General features: G+C 46.3%; 1 protein-coding gene across 1 annotated transcript in view; it reads right to left on the minus strand.

Moving 5' to 3' along the window:
* Positions 1–20,492, minus strand: part of COL4A6 (collagen type IV alpha 6 chain) — a 376,063-nt gene that overhangs the window by 22,263 nt on the left and 333,308 nt on the right. Inside the window, exons 20-35 of the mRNA XM_012556521.1 lie at positions 20,271–20,420; positions 19,255–19,359; positions 17,367–17,527; positions 16,069–16,248; positions 15,330–15,513; positions 12,703–12,756; positions 9,893–9,964; positions 9,507–9,614; positions 8,217–8,438; positions 7,688–7,849; positions 5,623–5,793; positions 4,768–4,911; positions 4,204–4,329; positions 3,563–3,744; positions 827–890; positions 110–184 (exon numbers count right to left, since the gene is read on the minus strand). Coding sequence (XP_012411975.1) covers positions 110–184; positions 827–890; positions 3,563–3,744; positions 4,204–4,329; positions 4,768–4,911; positions 5,623–5,793; positions 7,688–7,849; positions 8,217–8,438; positions 9,507–9,614; positions 9,893–9,964; positions 12,703–12,756; positions 15,330–15,513; positions 16,069–16,248; positions 17,367–17,527; positions 19,255–19,359; positions 20,271–20,420 — 2,160 coding nt within the window. The remainder of the gene's footprint in view (positions 1–109; positions 185–826; positions 891–3,562; positions 3,745–4,203; positions 4,330–4,767; positions 4,912–5,622; positions 5,794–7,687; positions 7,850–8,216; positions 8,439–9,506; positions 9,615–9,892; positions 9,965–12,702; positions 12,757–15,329; positions 15,514–16,068; positions 16,249–17,366; positions 17,528–19,254; positions 19,360–20,270; positions 20,421–20,492) is intronic.

Consider the following 20,492-nt stretch of genomic DNA (forward strand, 5'->3'; position numbering starts at 1 on the left):
TGCTAACCAATGTCATAAAACAACATGTGTACTACTGTTTCATGAGAAACTATTTGTTCTGTAAGCCTTCACCTGAAGTACAATAAAAAAAAAAGTATAGCAACCTTACCTTCAAAACCAGGCTCCCCAGGTTGTCCCTTGGGTCCTGGGCTACCGGGAATTTCAAGTGTCTGGCCTAGATCTCCTGGGGATAACGAGATATCATTCAAATCATCAGGAGAAGCTATAGCTCATTTTGCACCAAAGGAAGCCTTTGAATGCAAAATCTTTTTAGACTCAATATGGCCAGAGGAACTCCTTGACAAAATTACCCATGGGGTAAGAGGTGACCAATCACCAACAAGATGCTGGGACACTTCCAGCTGATGAGCAAGACATGCTGGGAAACACTTCACTAGGCTCAGTACAGGCAGAGAAGATGATAGGAGGGGCCCTGAAACATCATCAGAATGTAACAGTGATGACAGCAAGGGTGGGAAATTTTCCTGCTCAGTGGGCTAGGTTCAGCAGGGAAAAAAAATTGTCTAGAGGCCAAGGTTCCCCCTTGCTGCTCAGACCGGAAGGCAGATGGGTCAATCCACACAGTCAAAGGACAGCCTTTTCCTTAGCTCCAAGAAAGCCACAGAGAGAGAGACAGCTTGGTAGGGATCACTGTTTGTTGCATCCTCTTTGAGGACCGAGGGCTGCAAAGGGGCTTTGGCCAAAGGGGAAATGTAAATTAATTCACTTTCCCCTAAACATACAGCCTCCCCTAAGAGAGCCCTGGGCCTGCTAGAAATTCACCTTGCTTTATAAAAACCACATTAAAATAGAAAATGTTCCTTACCTTTAGAACCTTTGAGACCAGCTACTCCTGGGAGTCCGGGAGCCCCATTAAGACCCTGTATACCCTTCAAAAGCAATATGGGAATCATCATTTCTGCCCAGAGCTCAGGGCTTCCCACCTTCCCGCTCACCCTCCCACTTCCCGAGCCACTGCCTGTGAGATGCATATTATGTACTTCGTAGCAGGGGTGGGGTGGAGGAGTATAGCTTGCAAACAAGAAGGCAATGAGCAAACGGCAGAGGCGCACACTTAGAGTTTTTAGGGGAGGGATTGGATCTGCAGATTAATCCTGGTCTTGTCATTCATAACTTCCCACTGCCCATGAAAATTGGAATCTTGGGAAATCAAGGTCTAGCTGCTCTAGTAGGTCTCTTAGAAAATACAGAGATTGACAGCCAGATCAAGCGCTTGGTGTGCTCCGCAGACAGTCTGCTACCACCTCCCCCGCCAAAGCTTTGGGGCCATTCTTCATGCACAAAAAGAAATGTTTCTCCACCACGCAGGGTTAGCCCTCCACTGCTGGTTCTGCAGGGAACCTGAGCTCTTTCTTATATGAGGTAGCAGGTGGTACATGTGCAGGTGCTGGAGTCTGAATTTGGGCTGTTAACCATTTTCACAGGAAAAACTACCTCCACTGGCTAATGTCCAACACAGTATCCGAGTCTGGAAAGTGAGCATGTCCGCTGCCATCAGCACAGTTCTTCCCCTGGTGTGGTTTTGACTAATTCTGAGATGCACCCAGTAAAGGCAAATGCCATGCAGTGCCATGGGCAGGAGTCTGGGTTCTGGGCTCCATCACTGTGCTCACTGGACCATGATTCCACCATCACTACCTAGGACACCTGCTCCCTTCCACCTGTTTCCCCTCCTGGTGTTTTCCTGCACATTACCGTACCTACTCCTAATTCTGAGCCTTGCTCATGCTAGGCAGTCCTCCCAGAATGCCTTCCCACCTTGCTTCCCCACTCCTAGTGTGCGGTAGTCAGGACCACCCAGTTTAGAACTATTTATTTGGCAACTGCATCAGGGGTGTGTGTGTGTGTGTGTGTGTGTGTGTGTGTCTGTGTGTGTGTCTGTGTGTGTGTGTTCTCTCCACCAAATGGACTGTTATTTCTGAAGGACAGGGACTTTGCCTGCAGGGGCAGTACAGGTGTTCTGTGACTCAGTTCATTTAGACGCTTCAACACTAATACTGTCATTGCCACAATATATCCAGAGCCTGTTATGGGCCAGGTACACTGCTAAGTGCTTTATATGTACCGTGTGAAGTAGGTTTGAATATTATTCCCAGTTTTTACAGATGAGAAAAGTGAGGCTCAGGAAGTTAAGCAACGTGCATACAATCACAGTGCTAATGAGTGATGGAGCTGAGATTCATACCCTGGTCTGTGTCCTTCTTAAACCCACTCTACCACCCTGCCTTTTAAGAGCTCAGAGAAATTGGACTTGATCCTTTGCCAGTTGTTGCTTCTCGTGAAGCTTCAAAGACCTTTCTGTCATTGTTGTGGGGCTGTTAACCACTGTCATAGGGCAATATGTGTACTAACTGTTTAATGAGAAACTATTTGTTCTGCAAACCTTCATCTAAAGTGAGAATAGCAGCACAACTGGAAGAACATAATCGACGTCACCGAATTGTGCATGTAGAAATTTTTGAAACTATGTATCTTTGGCTATGCATATTTTTACCAAAAAAAAAAAGGTTGGGAAGGGAGAGTGTTAACATGTAGTGGGGTTGTTAACCATTGTCATAGGGCAACATGTGTACTAACTGTTTAATGAGAAACTATTTGTTCTGCAAACCTTCATCTAAGGTACAAAAAAAAATCATTATCTATGTGACATCAAATTGACAACAGTAACTCAAAAGGTTTGATGGGAAGCCTAGGGGGCAGTGCGTTGAAGACAATGGTGATGGAATAATTTGGAAAAGGATAGTGAGAATAGCAGCACAACTGGAAGAATGTAATGGATGTCACTGAATTGTACACACAGAAACTTTTAATATGGTGTAACTTTGGCTATGTATATTTTCACCAAAAAAAAGGTCCTCCAAGGTCAAGAAGGGAGTGTTGACATGTCATGGGGTTGTTAACCAATGTCATAAAACAATATGTGTACTGACTGTTTAATGAGAAACTATTTGTTCTGTAAACCTTCATCTAAAGTACAATAAAAAAAATTAAAAATAAATAAATATATATTAAAAAAAAAAAAGACCTTTCTGTCAAAACATCAAGACATCTGTACTGAATTCTTATAATGTGCCCAACTCAATGTGGGATGCTGGCAGCGGGGCGCAGACAAGAAAGCATGTAAGGGGGTCCTTGTTCTCAAGCTCTACTGATCTTGCTGAGGAAATCAGACCCACACAGACCCAACTAGGATCGATATAGGCAGTGAGAAGTGTAGAAGGGCCAGCCTGGTAGGAGCTCAGCGGTTCCTGAGGAGATAGGGCCTGGGCTGGGCCTTAGGGATGGCAGGTATTAGGCAACTTTAGAGGAGGGAGGAAGCCCTGCCTGTGGAGGAGATAGCATGAACAAAGGCACAGAAGAGGGGATGCTCAGAAAAGGGTGAGAAGACCCATCAGACTCAAGGAGAGGGAGTTGTCTGAGGACATCTTGGGGGAAGGGGCTGGGAAGTAGGCTGGTATCAGAAAGGTTGTCAAAAGGGGCATTTCCTCCTGCTGTGGGAAGCCCTTCCCTGGTGGAGAGACAAAGAGCTGGGCACACTTACAGTTTCTCCAGGCATTCCCGGGAAGCCTCTGATCCCAGAGGCCCCCTTCAGGCCAGGCAAGCCCCATAGTCCCAAGGAGCCAGAGGGGCCTGGCCTTCCAATAAGTCCTTTGATAGAGCTAGGGAATCCGGGAGCTCCAGGGAGGCCTGGTGGTCCAGGGCGGCCAGCGTCTCCTTTGTCACCTGTAAAAGAAGCAAAAGGGTTTGGAAATAGATTACGGGAAAGAGAAAACCTGCTTGCCAAGGTGCAGGTCCCCAGAGTCACAGGCACGATACAGGCTTGGGAGCAGGTGGAGGTGGGGGTTGGGGAGGGGCCTTCAGCCTTAGGGGGCACCACTCAGGCAACCCAGCTCCAGCAGTGGGAAAGCTGCTCAGTGCTCACATCCCACTACCTGTCGGGCTCCTCCGGGGTTGCCATAGCCTGTGGGTCAAAAACTTAGTTCCCCAGCGGCAATGACAAATGGCAGTCTCAAAGTCCAGGCACCCCTCAAGCCCAGGGAAGGCAGCCTCCTTGCATCCCCTGCTGCCACCCACTGCTGCTCTGAGGGGCCTTGTAATGGAGGACTTCTCTCAGGAAGGAAGTCAAGTTGGGTCATAAAACCTTTCTTGGGCTTTTCTCCTGCCCATTCCCTGTCCCAGCACCTCTGGGCCCTGGAAATCCGTCTGATCCAGCTGAGCCTGGGGAGCCCTTGTCTCCTTTGAACAAAAGATTCAGCATTGGGAGTCTTGGGCCGGGTTGTCCGACTGGCCCTGGATTGCCTCTGTCCCCTGCAGGGATGGAGATCATGAGATCAGGGTAAGAGAGCTTAGACATAGGGTCAGGCATGGGCTGACCTAGCATATCAGTTCTTCCCACACCAGAACCAGGCCCACTTTCTGGGCCCTTCCATGTTCTTCCCCACTCCCATTCTCCCAACATTGCATTTCTATTTATGCCCTCTCCCTCTACAAGCCCAAAGTCTATCAGCAACTTTTGAACATACTCAAAACTCTCCTCCCATGATCATAGGCAAATGTATAAGCAAGGCCTCTAACATGCAGTGTTAAGTGATTACGTCTTTTAGTTTCAAAGGACATAATTCAGAAGCCCAAAATCTTATGATCTAACACAAGGTTGGTTTAAGCCACAGGAATGACAAAGTCCATAAACAAAATGTACCTTTGGAAGTGTGGGTGGTAGTTCTAGAATTCAATTCCCCAGCTCACCTTTTTCACCAGGGCTACCAGCAGGTCCAGATGTTCCAATTCTTCCTGCTGACCCAGGGACTCCCTTTAATCCACTTGTACCAGGAATACCAGGGAGACCTGGTATCCCTGGAAAACCTGTAAGTCCAACAGACCCCTTCTCACCTGTTGAAAAACAAGAACTTCTATTATTATCCCTGTTTTATGTACAAGGATACTGAGGCTCAGAAAAGTTAAATAACTTACCCAAGGTCACACATCTAGGAAGTTGCAGAGAAGGGATTTAAACCCAGGTTTCTCTAACGCCAAGGCTCACGCTCTTAGTTATTATACATTATGCTACTTCCCTGGGCATGGCATTAAGGAACACAGGAGGTGGGCACCTGTCTTAAGATTCACCAAGTTTAGAGCTCATATGTGGTACAGAAAAAAAAAAAACCTAGGGCCAGGAGGCAGGGAGCTGAGCTCTAGTTCTGACTCTGCTGCTAACCAGTTGTGTGTCCTTGGATCAGCCACACTTTATGGAGAAGCCACCTGCCCAACCTCTGACGGATATCAGAGCAATCACAGGAAGTGAGAGCTACCAAGTTCCATGGTAGAGGTTGTGCAAGTAAGTAAACCCAGTGTGGCTGTTACTGTCCTGGGCTTTACCGACCGTGATATTTGGCCCAGTGTTCTACCCAGCAGGCAGTGAGGGTGATTCACCTTGGCTGGAGATCCTTCTTTACACTAGCCTTGTCTAAAGAACTTGCCACCAAAAGCCCTGCCCATCTCCCTCCCCATTCTCCCATTCCTTGGCAGAGAGGGAGGGACAAGTGGACAGCTTGGATGCTCCTTGGTGGCACTCACTGGTGCCTTGGTGATCACTTCACTTACCCTTTGGGCCTGGGAGGCCTGGCAACCCTGTGGCCCCTGGCAAGCCTGGGCTCCCCGGGAAGCCTATTAGCCCTGCAGATCCAGGAAGGCCTTTGAACCCAGGCAGACCTCTCTTTCCAGTTGATCCCGGGAGACCTGCTTCACCTCTTGAGCCTTTGTTTCCAAGATGTCCTGAATCAGCACAGGAGAGAACACAGGACAGCTGTCAAGTGAGGCTCTGGCTCAATCTGGGCCACTGCCCGTTCCCATGGCTTTTCGTTGGTTGGCTTGTTGGGTTTCGTAAATGGCCCTTTAACATTGGCATATGCAGTCTGCTAATAGGCAGAGTTCTTAGTCAGCTGAAGCATTAGCACCTACCACCCAGAGCACCACGCCAATGGCTATTACCTCCAGCATGGCACAGTAGCTGGCAGGGAGAGCAAACCCCTTCTGATTACACTTCTTCACCCTCTATGAATGTGGTTCACACTTTAGCCTCTGAATGGGGCTCTGGGAAGCCAGGGTGGCAACTGAGCTCCAGTTTCCTAGTACTTCCTGTCTGAATCATCCCACAATGGCTGTTTCCTGAGCCAATCGGTGAAGGAGAGGTTAAAGCTGAGCTGTTGTTTCAGCTTCCCAGGGAGCCATGGATTCAGGGCTGCCCTTTTAATCCCTCATGCAAGCAGTTAAATCAGGCAGTTCCTTGGCATTAAGGTTGAAAGACCCCCTAGTGCCAAATACTGTAGAAATCCCCAAGGCCCATTTGGTCTCCTAGGTATTCGGAGACTTTAACCATGCTTTAAACTGGTCAAGGGGATTAACCTCCTGAGCTGCTGCCAAAGTGGAATGTTCAGGTACAAAGCAAGGAAATTAAAAAACCAAAGGATTAAATCAATGACGACAGAGGTATTTGGGCCCCCAAGGGCCTAAATGAATGGCTGACTTGGCTTTCTAAGGATTGAAAAGCATCAAGTAGCTGCAAGCCCCAGGATTCGAATGGAAGGCTGTGAAGAGGATCCCGCTACAAGGGAAGGAAATTCAATAGGAGCTAACCCCAGTGCGTGAGTTCAGGGATCCCTGGCCTTGCAGGCCACACCAGGTTATAGTGTATAGTCAGATAATTCACTGAGCGGCAAAGCTGGCGAGGGTGTTAGTCTGTGAGCTTGTGTGCTGTGTTTTCTCACCTGGACAGCCTATGTGAACACCCCAGAAACATAGAAGAAGGACAAAGGGGAGAAAAAGGATATTAGTGGCTCTGCAAATAACTCAACTTCAGTCACTCGGCCAGGAGTAAGGGGAGGAGGGGTAATGTAGTCACCGAGGTAGGGTGAAGAGGGTGGTGCTAGAAAAAGGCAAGCTGCGAACACTAGGCTGGAACCAGGGTGTGGCAGGCCCCACTGCTGAGTGAAAGACACTTTGGCCATGGATCCTCAGGGGCATGCTCATCTGAGAGGCAGTGGCCAGAGCAGTCACACTCTGCTCAAGCTCCTCCTCCATCCCAAAGCAGGCTCCCCACTGCCCCAGTGAAGGCAATGGAGACTGGGCTAGACCTACCTCAACAACAAGGCTGACTTCTCTAACTAGGGAAGGCAGGGGAGAGGCTGAAGCATGAAAAGGGGACATGAGGATATGGGGGAGGGAAAAAAACAAAGCAAATCAGTCACCATCGAGTCCATTCGGACTCATGGAAACCCCATGTATTGCAGAGTAGAACTGTGCCCCATAGGGTTTTCATGGCTGTGACCTTTCAGAAGCAGACTGTCAGGGCTTTCTTTCTTCCAAGGCACTTCTGGGTAGGTCTGAACCACCAACCTTTCTGTTTACAGCCAAGCGCTCAACTGTTTGCACCACCCAGGGAGTCCTTATTGGGGGGTGGGGATAATTTGTTATAATATTGCGGGAGCTAAACTGCAGAAGTCTGCTCTGCTTGGCACTGCAAGGGTGACTTGAAACTTGAGAGATTAGGAAAGTCAAGTCTCATTTCAATTCTGACCCTGCCGCACTGCTGCTATTGCCCTTCAGGGCACCTGAACCCAGAGCTGAGCTGCAGTCTGTCAAGCTGGTGCTCCTTCTCCAAAGGACCTACCTGTCAAGCCTGGAAAGCCTGCTATTCCTGGGAGACCAGGTTTTCCCTTGATGCCAAACAGGCCACCTGGCCCTGGGGGGCCTGGCTGCCCCATTCGTCCTGGTGCTCCAGGGCTGCCCCGCTCACCTTTGGTGCCCAGCAAGCCGGACTTCCCAAGAAAACCTAGTGAAAGGAAAGGGCAGACGATCACAGCCTAGACTGATAGTAGAGACCAGGTCACCAAATCAACTTCCAGAGGAAGAGCTTGGCTCAGGACTCATCCCAGGTGCTACTATTTTCTCAGCAACATCCTTGTTGTTATTCCTGGCAGTGAACCAAAGGCTTTGCAAGAAATCATGGTCACTCCTGGAATTATGAAGATAGGAAAATGGACTCACGCCACTTAAGGAAATTTCCAAAAAAAGGAGGGACAGAACAAAATGGTATTTTATTTTAACCCCCTAAGTAGTCCATCACCCCAGAAGCCCCGATTCATGCAAGTATACCAGTTACTGAAAGGTTTTTCGGTAGATTGTTAGATAAGAGTCACCCTTGGGTCCTGGAAAGCCAGAGTCTCCAGGAAATCCTCTGTCCCCTGGCAATCCCTGGAGGCCATGCTCTCCTGGAGCACCATTTTCAGCACCAAAGATGTCACCAGGGGCTCCCTTGGGACCTGGTAAACCTGGACTGCCAACATTCCCAGGCAAGCCATCTTTTCCAGGGAGCCCAGGAAACCCAGGCAAGCCCTTCTCCCCACGAGGTCCAGGAAATCCTAAATGTAAAGAGGCAAAAAATAAAGGCCATGGATGTTTAGAAGCAATTTGTCTGGGTAGAGATCCCCGAGACAGATTTTTCTATATGAAGCTAACATATTAATAACGTGTCACTTCTCTCGAAGATCAGGAATCTCTGGTCCTAGGAAGACTAATCCTGAGGCAGGGACTGCACCATGTGACCTGGAGGAGGTTCTGTTTCAGTGAATTCTGGCCCTTGGGCAGAGCTCAGCAACCTGCTCCTGGGGCTCGTACAGTTGCTACGGAGCACAGGCTACACCTGAGACCTCCTGGCAAGAGCCCCAACCTCTTCTGGAGTTGTCTAACTCCTGCTGGGATTCCTCCCCCTCCCTGGGTGGGGGAGGAACTGAGGCACCAATAAACCCCAAGAGCCCATGGCCCAAGATGAGCCCATGCTGTAAGGGCACTGGTGGTTCTTCAATTTGAGCATCATTAGAATCACCTGGGGTGGGGAACCCATGTTAAAACACAGATTGCAGGGCCCCACCTCCTTTGTTTCTGATCAGTAGGTCTTGGAGAGGGGCCAAGAATTTGTATCTCTAACAAGTTTCCAGGTGCTGTCGAAGCTGCTGGCCCAGGCACCACACTGACAACCACTGGTGTCGTGTTAAACAACGAAGCACGGGTTGGAACAGGGTATAAGAAAAGGGATAGAAATGGACAACTTTCCTCTAACTGATCTGAATCTCTTTCTCCTGCCTTTAAAGAGTTGATTCAGGAAACTGCCATAGAACTGGCAGTCAAATGACCTGGCTCTTAGTCCTAGCTTGGTCACTAGTGATCGAGCTTTGTGATCTCAGGCAAGTCATTTTCCACCTGGGTCTGAGTTTCCTCATCTGAAAGTGAATGGGTTGTCCCAGTTGATCTCCAAGGGCCCTTACGGCTCTGATATGCTATCATTCTATGGCTCTAAACTCTGTCTTGCCTGGGTATGAAATCAAACCTTCACACCCACACCAGAGAGCAAACCTAGCTTCCTGTAATTGGCGAAGGGCTACCACAATCCAAACACACACTCACACAAAAGGAGAAGCTCCTTTCCTTACCTGGCAATTCAGGGAGATGAACTAATCCAGCACTTCCGGACTCTCCTTTAGCTCCCCGTACTCCAGGCTGGCCTGGAGTCCCAGGGTAGCCACGGATCCCTTTAGGGCCTGAAAACCCAAATGTAAGTGGTGAGGGGAAAGGAAAGTCAGTGTGGTTAGGTACGACATCTGATGTTCAGTCAAGACTCCTAGTCTTTTGGAGGGTCTCTCCTATCCTTACCTCCTAACACTGCCCTCTCCAGCAGCCATTCTATTGCCTCAATGCCCCAAGGCTGCCTGCTCAGGAAGAATGTGGATACCCAAATGCTGCTGGGCTGCACTCTGCTTCCTTAGGCCCACAGCTCTTATAGCTGTGCTCAGTGGCTTTCTCTGGCCCCATTACATACCTGGGACTCCAGGAGCTCCTGGGAGGCCTGGTGGACCATATGACCCAGTAATAATACACGGCAATGTGATTCCTGTAAACGGTAACATGTAAGTATCTGGTGAATGCACTGAGTCAAGGGAGATTCCCCCCTAACATACTCCTTAACTCCCACCCCATTCCACTTTATGGAATGACCACGTTCTCCTCCCATCCAGTAGCTGGCAGCCCACGCCGAACAATGGTGGCATCAGAAACTCTTGGGAGTTACTCCTAGAGTGCAACTGTTTACAGATGCAAATGTTCTTAGTGTCCAAGCGCCAAGATCTTCCTTCCCAAACCATCGGTGCCTAGCGGACAGCCACTTACACAGCAGCTGTTACCTAACAAGGTTTCCTAGAGGTAGCCTACGCAGGAATAGCAGCAAATGGCAACTGACTACTCACCCTGCCCTCAGACAGAGCTTCTCCCTAGGGTGGGTGCTTGGGGTTAGTCCTAAGGGTCTATTATACCCACACGACTAAATTGGAGGGTTTGAAGTCAAGACTCCTCAGGTTTACATGTCTGCCCTTTTCTTGAAATGAGGCTTTTCCCAAACCATTGAGTTTTTTTGACACCTCATGTGGGATCTACTGAGACCTATTTAATGTCTTTGGTCAGATGAACATATATGTCTGTACCAGGTGAACACTGAAGTTCACTCTCTTGTCCATGTCAGACAAACCAAGACCCTTCCTTCAGCTCCTCATTTGAAACTGTCAGCTCTGTTACTCAGGGAAAAGGGGCAGTCACTTTTAATATTCAAGACTTTGAAACAGACATGCATAGCCTTTCCCCTAGCAAATTCTTTCTTGCTCATTCATAATGCAAATAAAAAGAGTCTATAAGATCACAGAGGGGAGGCTTAATAAAATACTGGTGAACAAATTGTTTGTTGGCTCCCTCAAGTGCCGTTTACAAACAATTGCTATGCTAATTAAAATTAAGTCTTGCCTGTTCATTAAAACAATCCCCCAAGGCCTGCTTTTAAGCCACAGAGCCAACAGTTGTAATAAACTGCTATAGCTTTTTGCCTGTACTTAAAATAAATCACCAATTGCATTCCTTAAAGCTATGTATACAACCTATGATTCAGACTACTTACTCAACTGGCTGGCACTCACGCTCCAACCCCACTTTTCTTTGCAAATACAAAGGCTTTATGGCAGTTTTAGCCCACTCATACTATTTCTAAATCAAGATTGGCAATTGAACAGCATAATGTAATTGTTATGAGGGCGGGCACTGAGTTTGTATCCTAGTTCTGCTACTAAATAGCTGTGTGGGCAAGATACTTAACTTCTCTGAACCTCACGTGTAAAATGGGAACTACCTACCTTATCTGGTGTTTGTGTGGATTACATGAAATACTGCTAATAGCACTTAGCGCAGTGCCTGGCACCCTGGTAAGTGCTCAATGAATAATAGTTCTTATTATCTTACTTGAGGAGTATTCAAAAGAGCTAATGCAAGGCTATCCCCTAGCTTCTAACTCGGTCACTTTATAGCCTGAGCAGCAACTTTCTGCCTTATATACCTTAGGTTTCTATAGTCATGTTTCCACAGGGGGAGAGATTGCCCCAGGCCTGGATCCTCCTCAATAGGTGGTCACAACCAACTCCATCCCAACAGATATTGAGATGACTGAGTTATTTTTTGAGGGTAAGGTCTATGGGTGAGCACCTCATGGTAAGATGCTTCACTGGGAGAGGGCTCCTAACCCTGTGCTCGACTCCACCTGGGGTTCTTTGAACTAGGCTGAAGAACTGCCTCCATAAATGGTACCATGAAAGGGACCCTACATAAGACTCTTCTGCTCTCAAGTATCTCAACAGCTCATTGGCTCCCATGTGTCAATCTCCACCACTGCAGTTCCATTAAACCAAGAAATGGGTTAAATATATATATATCTGGGCTGGGTCCAAACATGAAACCATCCATCCTAAACTTGTCAGATCAGTTTAATAGATTATTTTCATCTGTGACAGCCAGATAAAAACAAAGCCTTTAGAGGATGGTGCCAATGACAGGCATTTGGAAAGGCTCCAGAACAAGAAAAATGATGATAAAAGGGAAGATGAGTAGAAACTAGAGGGAATAAAAGACATGCTTCCCTTCATAATTTTGCTGCAGGCTAGTCCTGTACACCACACCAAATTTGTGTATTGCAAGCTGAGGGTCAAAATGGCAAAAAGGTAAAAACGTCAAATCCTACTGCTATTTAGCTCTTTTACGTTACATCCCTGGATTCAGAGCCTTCTCAACAAAGCAGAGATCAGCTCTACCCATGCTCTGTTTTGGAAGTGTAATAAATAACCTAATTATTCCGAATTTCCCATTAATGCAAAAATTCATCTTCAGAATAAAAAGGTTCTTTGGTTATCAAGATTCTGACATCTCCATTTGCTCTGGATCCAGTGACTAAAGATCAGACACGTATGGATCTTTCCAGGTACCTCCCAAAGCAAGTTATGGCCCCAGTGAAGTTTGGAAAATGAAGGTGCTTAAAGTAGAGATCAGCCAAGCCAGTAACATGCATGGTGAAGGCAATCGACCACTCTCAGAGGCTGCATGCCCACTTACTCCTGCACTTCCCCCAGGAGATATGTGTCAAAGAGTCTCTAAAGCAGTGTCAGTGTTAGTCTTTGCACCACAGGCTCAGGACCACTCCTCCCCAACCAGGGTCTCTAGAGTGGTGCTCAGGCCATTATGAGTGTCTGAGACAATGGTGAACAAAAAGGGGGGGGTGCTAACACTGGTGTCTGAGAACCTCTAGACCTAGCTAGCTCTCACCTCCCTCTGTGTCTACGACTCCTTTACCAACCTTCTCCCTGCAGCAGCAGTCACCTAGACCAAGCAAGTAAAGAAGAAAATTAAACCAGGACAGAAGTTCCTTGAAGACCCTTGGGCCCAGATAATGTCCACCAATCAAATTCTCTGTGGACCGAGTGGAGAGGGCTAGAACCCACACAAGATCAAGCACACAGTAGCTGCTTCAGTAATAACCAGGATGATTGATTACTACCAGCATCTGGAGCAGAACCTCTTTGGAAACAGCCAGTTGTCTGCTTGTCCAGGGTTTGTAATATTTCACAATATGAGGTTGAAAGGCTTCTAATGATTACATTGGCAATGCAGCTGTCTTAGCCTAGCCTGGGCCACCAGTGGTTGGCATGGGTACATTTAGGAATAGCATCTTAATTTTTCATGGCAACAGCAATGAATACAATGCAAATGTCTGGGGCCCACAGGTTATTTGTTTTTAAAATTATGTGGAAAGAAAGCTAAGTTTGAGGGGATACATTTGGTTGTAGCATAGAGCAATAGAAAGCTCATGCTTTTAATTAAAATAATTTTTTGAAATTCTTGGTACTGCAACAAGAATATTTCTGGCACAAGTCATCTCCTAGGCTTTAGCTTACTATGTCACTATATTCCTAAGAACTTTCTGTGCCCAAGGACTAGTGAAGTTTGGGGTAGAAATGGTCCCATGACCTCCCGTCTGTGGACTCAGCCTGTTTTCAAGCAGTTGGAATGTTGATAACATCCAGAAGATTTAGGGTGTGTGTAAGTTTATAGGCACCATATTATTATAATTCAGTTGAAAACTTCGTTGCCTACGAAATAGGTTGACCTAGAGTGATGACCCAATTGATGGAGGGGCACTAGGCATGACCATGAGTAACATCTCTAGGAAGAGAACTTGGAAGCAAAGCTATAGTGGTCACCAGGACTTCCAAAGGGCAGAATGATTTCATTTGATAAAATTCCTCACAGCCCTGATAGAAATATGTGAAATGAAATACTGACTTGGTTTTAAGAATCTTGAATCATAAAAATTTTAACCTGTACCATCATCCTTATTGCACTAATTCACAATAAATAGATTTTAAAACATATAAAATTTTACAAGACCTAATATCCTGTCTTTTTTTTTTTTTAAACCCTTCAAGGTAGAAAGTGGAGAAATGGATCTATGAAATAGTCCCCTGGTTATTGGGAAAGTCCTTTCTTCTGCAAATATATATGTCTCTCATGGAACATTTCATTATGCTAGGCATGTTGAGAAACACTGTGAGGTATTACTCACCTTCTCTGCTATCCAGAGGTTTACAATGTAGTTGGGAAAAGTCAAAGCATTAATGGAAGGAAATATATAATTACCTGGCAATAACATACTGTGGAGGTCAAAGAAAGGCTTAATGGAAGAAGTGGAACTTATGTTGAACCCTGAAGGATGAATAGGATGTGACTACATGCAGAAAAGAGGAAGGCCGTTCCAGAAAAAGACAACATGGCCAAAATATTGGAGTTGGAAATGTGTTTGGGGACAGTGAAGACTGATGTGATACATTTTTTTTTAATCATAAAGCATACATGATATGGTTGGAAAGGTTGGTTGCACCCATGTTTGGAGACATTTGCATTCCAGGCTAAGGAGTTTGGACATTATCCTCTACAAACTGGAGACCACTGGGGGCTTTGGATTAGGGGAGTAACAGGATGAAAACTGATACTTCACAGATATTAAATCGGCAGTAATATGTATAGTAGAATTGAGTGGGAGAAAGTCTGGATGTAAGAGATGAGAAACTACTTAGGAAGCTGTCATTCGCTCACTTATCCATCCATCCAAACATCCATTTATTCCGACAAGCATATAGGCATTTGATAAGCTAGGCATGAGATAATGAGAGTTTAGGAGCAAGAAGAGGAAAGGAAGAATACGAGGCATTGCAATGGAAGAATAAGAAATCTCAAGTTTTCCGACTTTAGATGACTAGAAGTGTGACACCACTAAACATAGAAGTTGGGATGAAGAACTGTTCTGGTTGTATGAAAGAAGATGAGTCATTAGCACAGCACCTTCACAACCTATAAGCAGGATCATCACACATTATAAATCCTGATATTCAAGTAGAATAAGAAGTTATAGAAAAGGGGGGATTTAAGGTATCAAATGGGGTTAGACTAGCTACAACTAGGGTCTCTTCCCATTCTGACACTCCATGAACTGAGGAAGGGTTCCTTCCTGATGGAATGATATCACCATACAACTCAGAGGACACCTTGCTCAATCTCCCACTCATTAGTTTCATGGCATTCATAGTAAATGGTCACCCAGCTTCTGCTTGAACTCTTCCAGTAATCATGAGCTCCCAAGGCAGCCTGTTACATTTTCATACAGCTCTGTTAGGAAGTTCTTCACTAAGTAGAGTTGAAATCTATATTGTTCTGCCCACAAAGCTTACCCCAATACAATATGATCTTTTTTCCACACGACAACCTTGAAGAAAATTGACAGTAGTGATTATAGCCAGCTAAATCGCTTCTTATGACATTTCACGTGCTTGGGTCATAGCTACATCTTACAAGAGGCCAGTTTTCCAAGTCCAAAGACATCTGATTCTCTGACTCACCTGGAAGCCCAGGAAGACCTTGTTCTCCTGGTAATCCATCTATTCCTTGGTCTCCAGGAAGTCCCCGAGGTCCAGGAGATCCTGGCAGCCCAATTCCTGGGGTGCCAGGTGGACCATGCTGGCCTTTTTTACCAGGAAGTCCTGGGAACCCTTTTTCTCCAGCAAAGCCCTGTCTAGCATCACCCTAGACAATATACAAAAAAGAATGAATACCCAACTCAGAGACTTATCTTGAGAGTCCTCTGACCATAGAAAAGAGGTAACCAGTGTGACCAATGCTTTGTTTTTTCTTAAAATTCTTTATCACTCTAGTGTATCAATCAACCTCCTCTGAGTTTAGTTAGTACAAAATAAGCCTTGTCATCCTGGGGTGATCTGATGATGCAAAAGGTTCTAGATCTGGAGGGAAAGAAACAGGATAACAGCAACTGTTGAGGTCACAGAGAGTAGCTGGATTACTTGAAGGGGAAAGCCAAGGAGAAGCTGAAGCATTTTAAGTGTTATGGTCAATTGTTACTAGCATATATCAAATGAGACAATGACCCAGTCTGAGAAAATGATTCCCATTTTACATAAAGAAAAAGCACAGAGCAAAAAGTGCGCTGGGTGCCTCAGTGAATCAGTGGCAGAGGCAGGAAGAGACCCTTCAGGACTGGCTCTATTCTGCCCTGTGTCATGGGCCATTGGCCATCAGAACCCCTAAATCAGGTGCGAGGATTTATAGGCATGATTAACTTACCGGAGGGCCTGGCAGACCTGGTAAACCTGGTACTCCGTCCTTGCCTGGGACTCCTGTCTCACCAGGGAGCCCCTGGGGGCCATCATCACCCCGCTCTCCTGGCATCCCTGATCTTGTACTGAGAGTCGGTTCTCCCTTCTCTCCTTTGGGGCCTGCAGGACCGGTAGGCCCAAATAAACCCTGACAAAGAGACAAAAGGGAATATTCAGGAGATACAGATTTCATAGAATTCTGGCACCTAATATAAGGTCTGACCTAAGGCAGGTCCTTGGATACATTTTGACACTACTCTGGGCACTTTATTATGTTGCCATCTTGGATTATAATTGCCGAGTTATTTACTGTAACCTTTCTAAATTTTGAGTTCTTTGAAGACAGGAACCTAGTTTTGTTTTGTTTTTTTTTAAATTGTGCTTTGGGGGAAAAGTTTTCAGTGCATATTAGTTTCTCATTCAAAAATTTATACACAAATTGTTTTGTGACATTGGTTGCAATCCCCACAATGTGCCAGCACTCTCCCCCTTTCCACCCCAGGTTCCCCATGTCCATTTGTCCAGTTTTCCTGCCCCTTCCTGCCTTCTCATCTTTGCTTTTGGGCAGGTGTTGTCCATTTGGTCTCGTATACTTGATTGAGCTAAAAAGCACGTTCCTCACATGTGTTATTGTGTGTTTTATAGGCCTGTCTAATCTTTGGCTGAAAGGTGGACTTTGGGAGTGGCTTCAGTTCTGAGTTAGCAGGGTGTCCAGGGGCCATAGTCTTGGGAGTTCCTCCAGTAGGAGCCTAGTCTTAATCCCAATTTTATCTTCAGGGTCCAACACAGTGCTAGGTAAATGTAAACAATATATATTTTGTGGGGAGAAGGAAAGGAGGGAGAAAAGGATGGAGGTAGGTAGGTTAAAGTAGAAATGGACTTTAGGGAACATCTAGACAGACCTCTTCCTATTACAGATCGAAAAGCTGAAGCTCTGTTTTAGCTCTTTTTATGTAAGTGAGTCCTGGTGGTGCAGTGGTTAAAACACTGGGTTGGTAACCAAAAGGTTGGCGGTTTGAACCCACTAGCCGCTCTGTGGGAGAAAGATGTGGCAGTCTGCTTCCGTAAAGATTCACAACCTTGGGGCAGATCTACTCCGTCCTATAGGGTTGCTATGAGTTGGAATTGACTCAACGACAGTGGGTTTGGTTTTTCGGTTTTTTTTTTTTTTTTTTTAAATGTGCTTTAGAAAAGTGGTCAGTGAAGCATGAGAGGTACTTGAAAGCCCCTATTGCTCCCTCAGGGCCAAAGCTGGGCAAGACTTACTGGAGCCCCGACTGGGCCCTCTGCACCCTCAGAGCCTGTAATCCCTCGGGTTCCTTTGAGGCCTGGAAGACCCATGAGACCTGGTGGCCCAGGCAAGCCTGGTTCCCCAGGTGATCCAGTGTTAGGGACACCACCATCACAAGCACAAAAACCCGAGTCCCCTGGAGGAAAAGAAAAAAGATCATGAAACAAAGCAGGTCATCTTTCCAAGAAAAAGGAAGACCTGATAGTAGTAATCTGTGACTTAGACAACTAACTCCATGGAGGGAATCAAAAAGTGGTCAGAGAAGAAATTCAAATGAACTAGGTTCGCTATCCATCCAAGTATGTCTATACTAGCAATTCTGATTGCATTAGTCTGGGGTGGGGCTCGACCATCAGTGAGTACGATGTGCAGCCAGACTTGAGAACCACTGGCCTACACTAAACCAACTGAGGGTCTGGAATTCAAACCACTCAAAACGTTTCTCTTCACCAAAATGTCTTTTCCCCCTGAATTTTGTACACAGGAGACAACTGCCAAATAAACTGATGGGGATTTCAGAAAAGCACCTTTAAAGAAGTGTTGAGGAGTCACTAGCACTACATCCCAACCACCTACACCTTTTACACCTATGGTCTAGGAAATGAGAACTGGTGCCCACACTGGTACCTCTGAGATACCCTCAGGCCTCTTCTTTTAGAAATTGATACTCCCTGAAACTCGGAGAGAACAGTCTGTTCTCCAGATTAGCATTTCCCAAAGTGTGATCCATCAGCTGTGATGCTTGTTTACAAGGCAGATGGCTGGGCCCCTCCCAGTCCTCATCAATCAGACTCTTGGGAGGCCAGACTCAAGAATCTGATTTTTAGTAATTTTCCCTAGGTAATTCTCCTGTAAAATGAAGCATGGGAATACCTTACTCTAGACTTTGGGGAAACTTTCTGGCCTAATGGAAATATAGAAAGGGAGCATTAGAGTTGCCCCTGTTTTAGGAGTGAAAATGGTATGGAGAAATACACCAACTCTGTAGTGAGTCAGGAAAGGGCCAAGATGAACATACTAAAGTCCAGACTTGCAATTTAATGGTCTTTCCCCTCAAAAAGTCATCCTTGGATCTGAACTGCAGAGACTGAGCTTTCAGAAACTTCTAAACTAGCTCTGGTACTTAAGTAGTGAAATTTTATGACAAGATAATGAGAAAGGAGTGGAGTAAGGTAGGACTTCTCTGTTTGGGGCTGAGGAAAAGCTGTTAATTCCTTAAGGGAAGAGGAGAGATCTCAAATACCTGAAACCCCAAGCCCATTCCCCAAACCTCTCTTCAGCTAGTAGGTCCCCCTCTTCCTCCACCCTGGCCTGGGCTGCAACCATAATGAATTATCTGAGCTTTAGCATCTTCCCCTCAAAGTAATGAATGGGGATATGACCCAAAGGTAGCAAGAAGATGGAGAGAAGCAGTGCAGCCGAGGGCTTAGGTAATCAATCAGTCCTTCCATGTCAGTGGGGACTGGAATTGTTTTCCTGCAGCTGGCTGGCTATTTTGCAGTGCCAGGTCTTGACCTGTTCAGAGCCCTTTTCTTTAGGCTGAAATAATGATTAGTGACTTCGGACCTTGGCCTTGCAAACTGGAAGGAGTTGGAGCTTCTCCTTTCTCAGGCCCTGGTTTGCCAACACTGGCTTCTGCAGGTCGACGGGGTAGGAAGAGCAGCCTGCAAACCATTTTTCCTAGTGACTTCAATTGCCAGCCTCAGTCTTAAGGCCCTTAATACAGTACTTGCAATAATCCTATATCAAATCCCCAATCAAGATCCAAGATTGCTTTTGTTCAGGTTCCCAAGGCTTTTGTTTGCTCATAAAGCCTTCTCTGAGGAGTTTGGGGAACAAAGAAACCCAAGGGGACAAAATCACCTTTTACTCCTTTGAGGCCTGGGTTTCCTTTTGGACCTCTTTTTCCTTGGAGGCCAGGGAACCCTGGTTCTGCGTTCTTTAGGGTTTCAATCTCAAATGATGGACCTACAGGAAAAAGAAACAAAAAAGATTGGCACCTTACATGAGCCTGATGACTCACACAACTCAGCAGAGCAGCTCAATCGCCAAGGCCTGGGTCCTTGAGACCCAACAACTAGAGCAGAGACAAAAATAAACAAACATGACATAGACCCCAGTAGGATCCCCTGTTGGCTCGATTAATTCTACTAATACTTACATAATGCTTACTATGTTCCAGGCAGTGTACTAGACACTGGGGATACAGGAATGAACAAGGTAAGTTCAGTAACTCAACAGTCCCAACACCTACCCTAGAAAGTTCCCATAGGACAAAGAGGAAATGGTGCAAGCTGCAGTGGTCAGGGGATTTAGGTTACAAAGAAACATGCTGGGGAAATAGTTCCCAAATCAACGCTGGTCAGTCTTTCTCTCAGAATCTAGAATCCCACACTCAGGTAGAAGATCTAAGGAGAATAAGCCCTGTGTAGGCTCTTAGCAGCCACTTTCCACCTTGAGGATCCAGGCTTGGCTTCTCCTTTCTCAGCCCACCCCATTGGAGCCCTGTTGACCAGGAGAAGCTTGAAAGCACCTATGCTGCTTCTTCAGGAGCTAAAAGGCCAGAGGCCTATGGACTGAGAACAGTGAAAAAAGGAATAGAAATAGGAACAAAAGTCAGAAGCATTAGGTAGTTTTTGGACATCATGATGGCCCTAGCCTGTTCCCTGACGAACAAGAAAACTTTGACTGCTATAGTCGATAACCTGTAGAGGCAGGGCTCTGACTGAGAGAGGATGGGGCCTTTGTCACCGCCCCGCTGCAGTTATCATGTGTCGTAGATTAGCTGTCTCACCTGTGAGATGTTCCCTCAAAAAATGTAACTATTCTGCAGTCTGGATCACACCTGAGTCTCAAGAACAAAGAGAGAAATAACTTACCAGGTGGTCCCAGTGGGCCTTGTGGGCCTGGTAGGCCTGGTAAACCAATTCTGCCTGGGAGGCCAGTTGCCCCAACTGTGGTATGGCCTGGGTCTCCTTGGTCCCCCTTCAGGCCTGGAACACCCTGAGAGCCCAGGGTGCCTGGGGCAGCTAGATGGATAAACCCAGACAAAAATGCTCATCAGACCACCCTACTCTTCAGAAGTGTTCCAAATCAGTGGC

This window comes from Trichechus manatus, unplaced genomic scaffold (genome assembly GCF_000243295.1).
Source record: "Trichechus manatus latirostris isolate Lorelei unplaced genomic scaffold, TriManLat1.0 scaffold00068, whole genome shotgun sequence".
In the NCBI taxonomy this organism is placed as follows: Eukaryota; Metazoa; Chordata; class Mammalia; order Sirenia; family Trichechidae; genus Trichechus; species Trichechus manatus.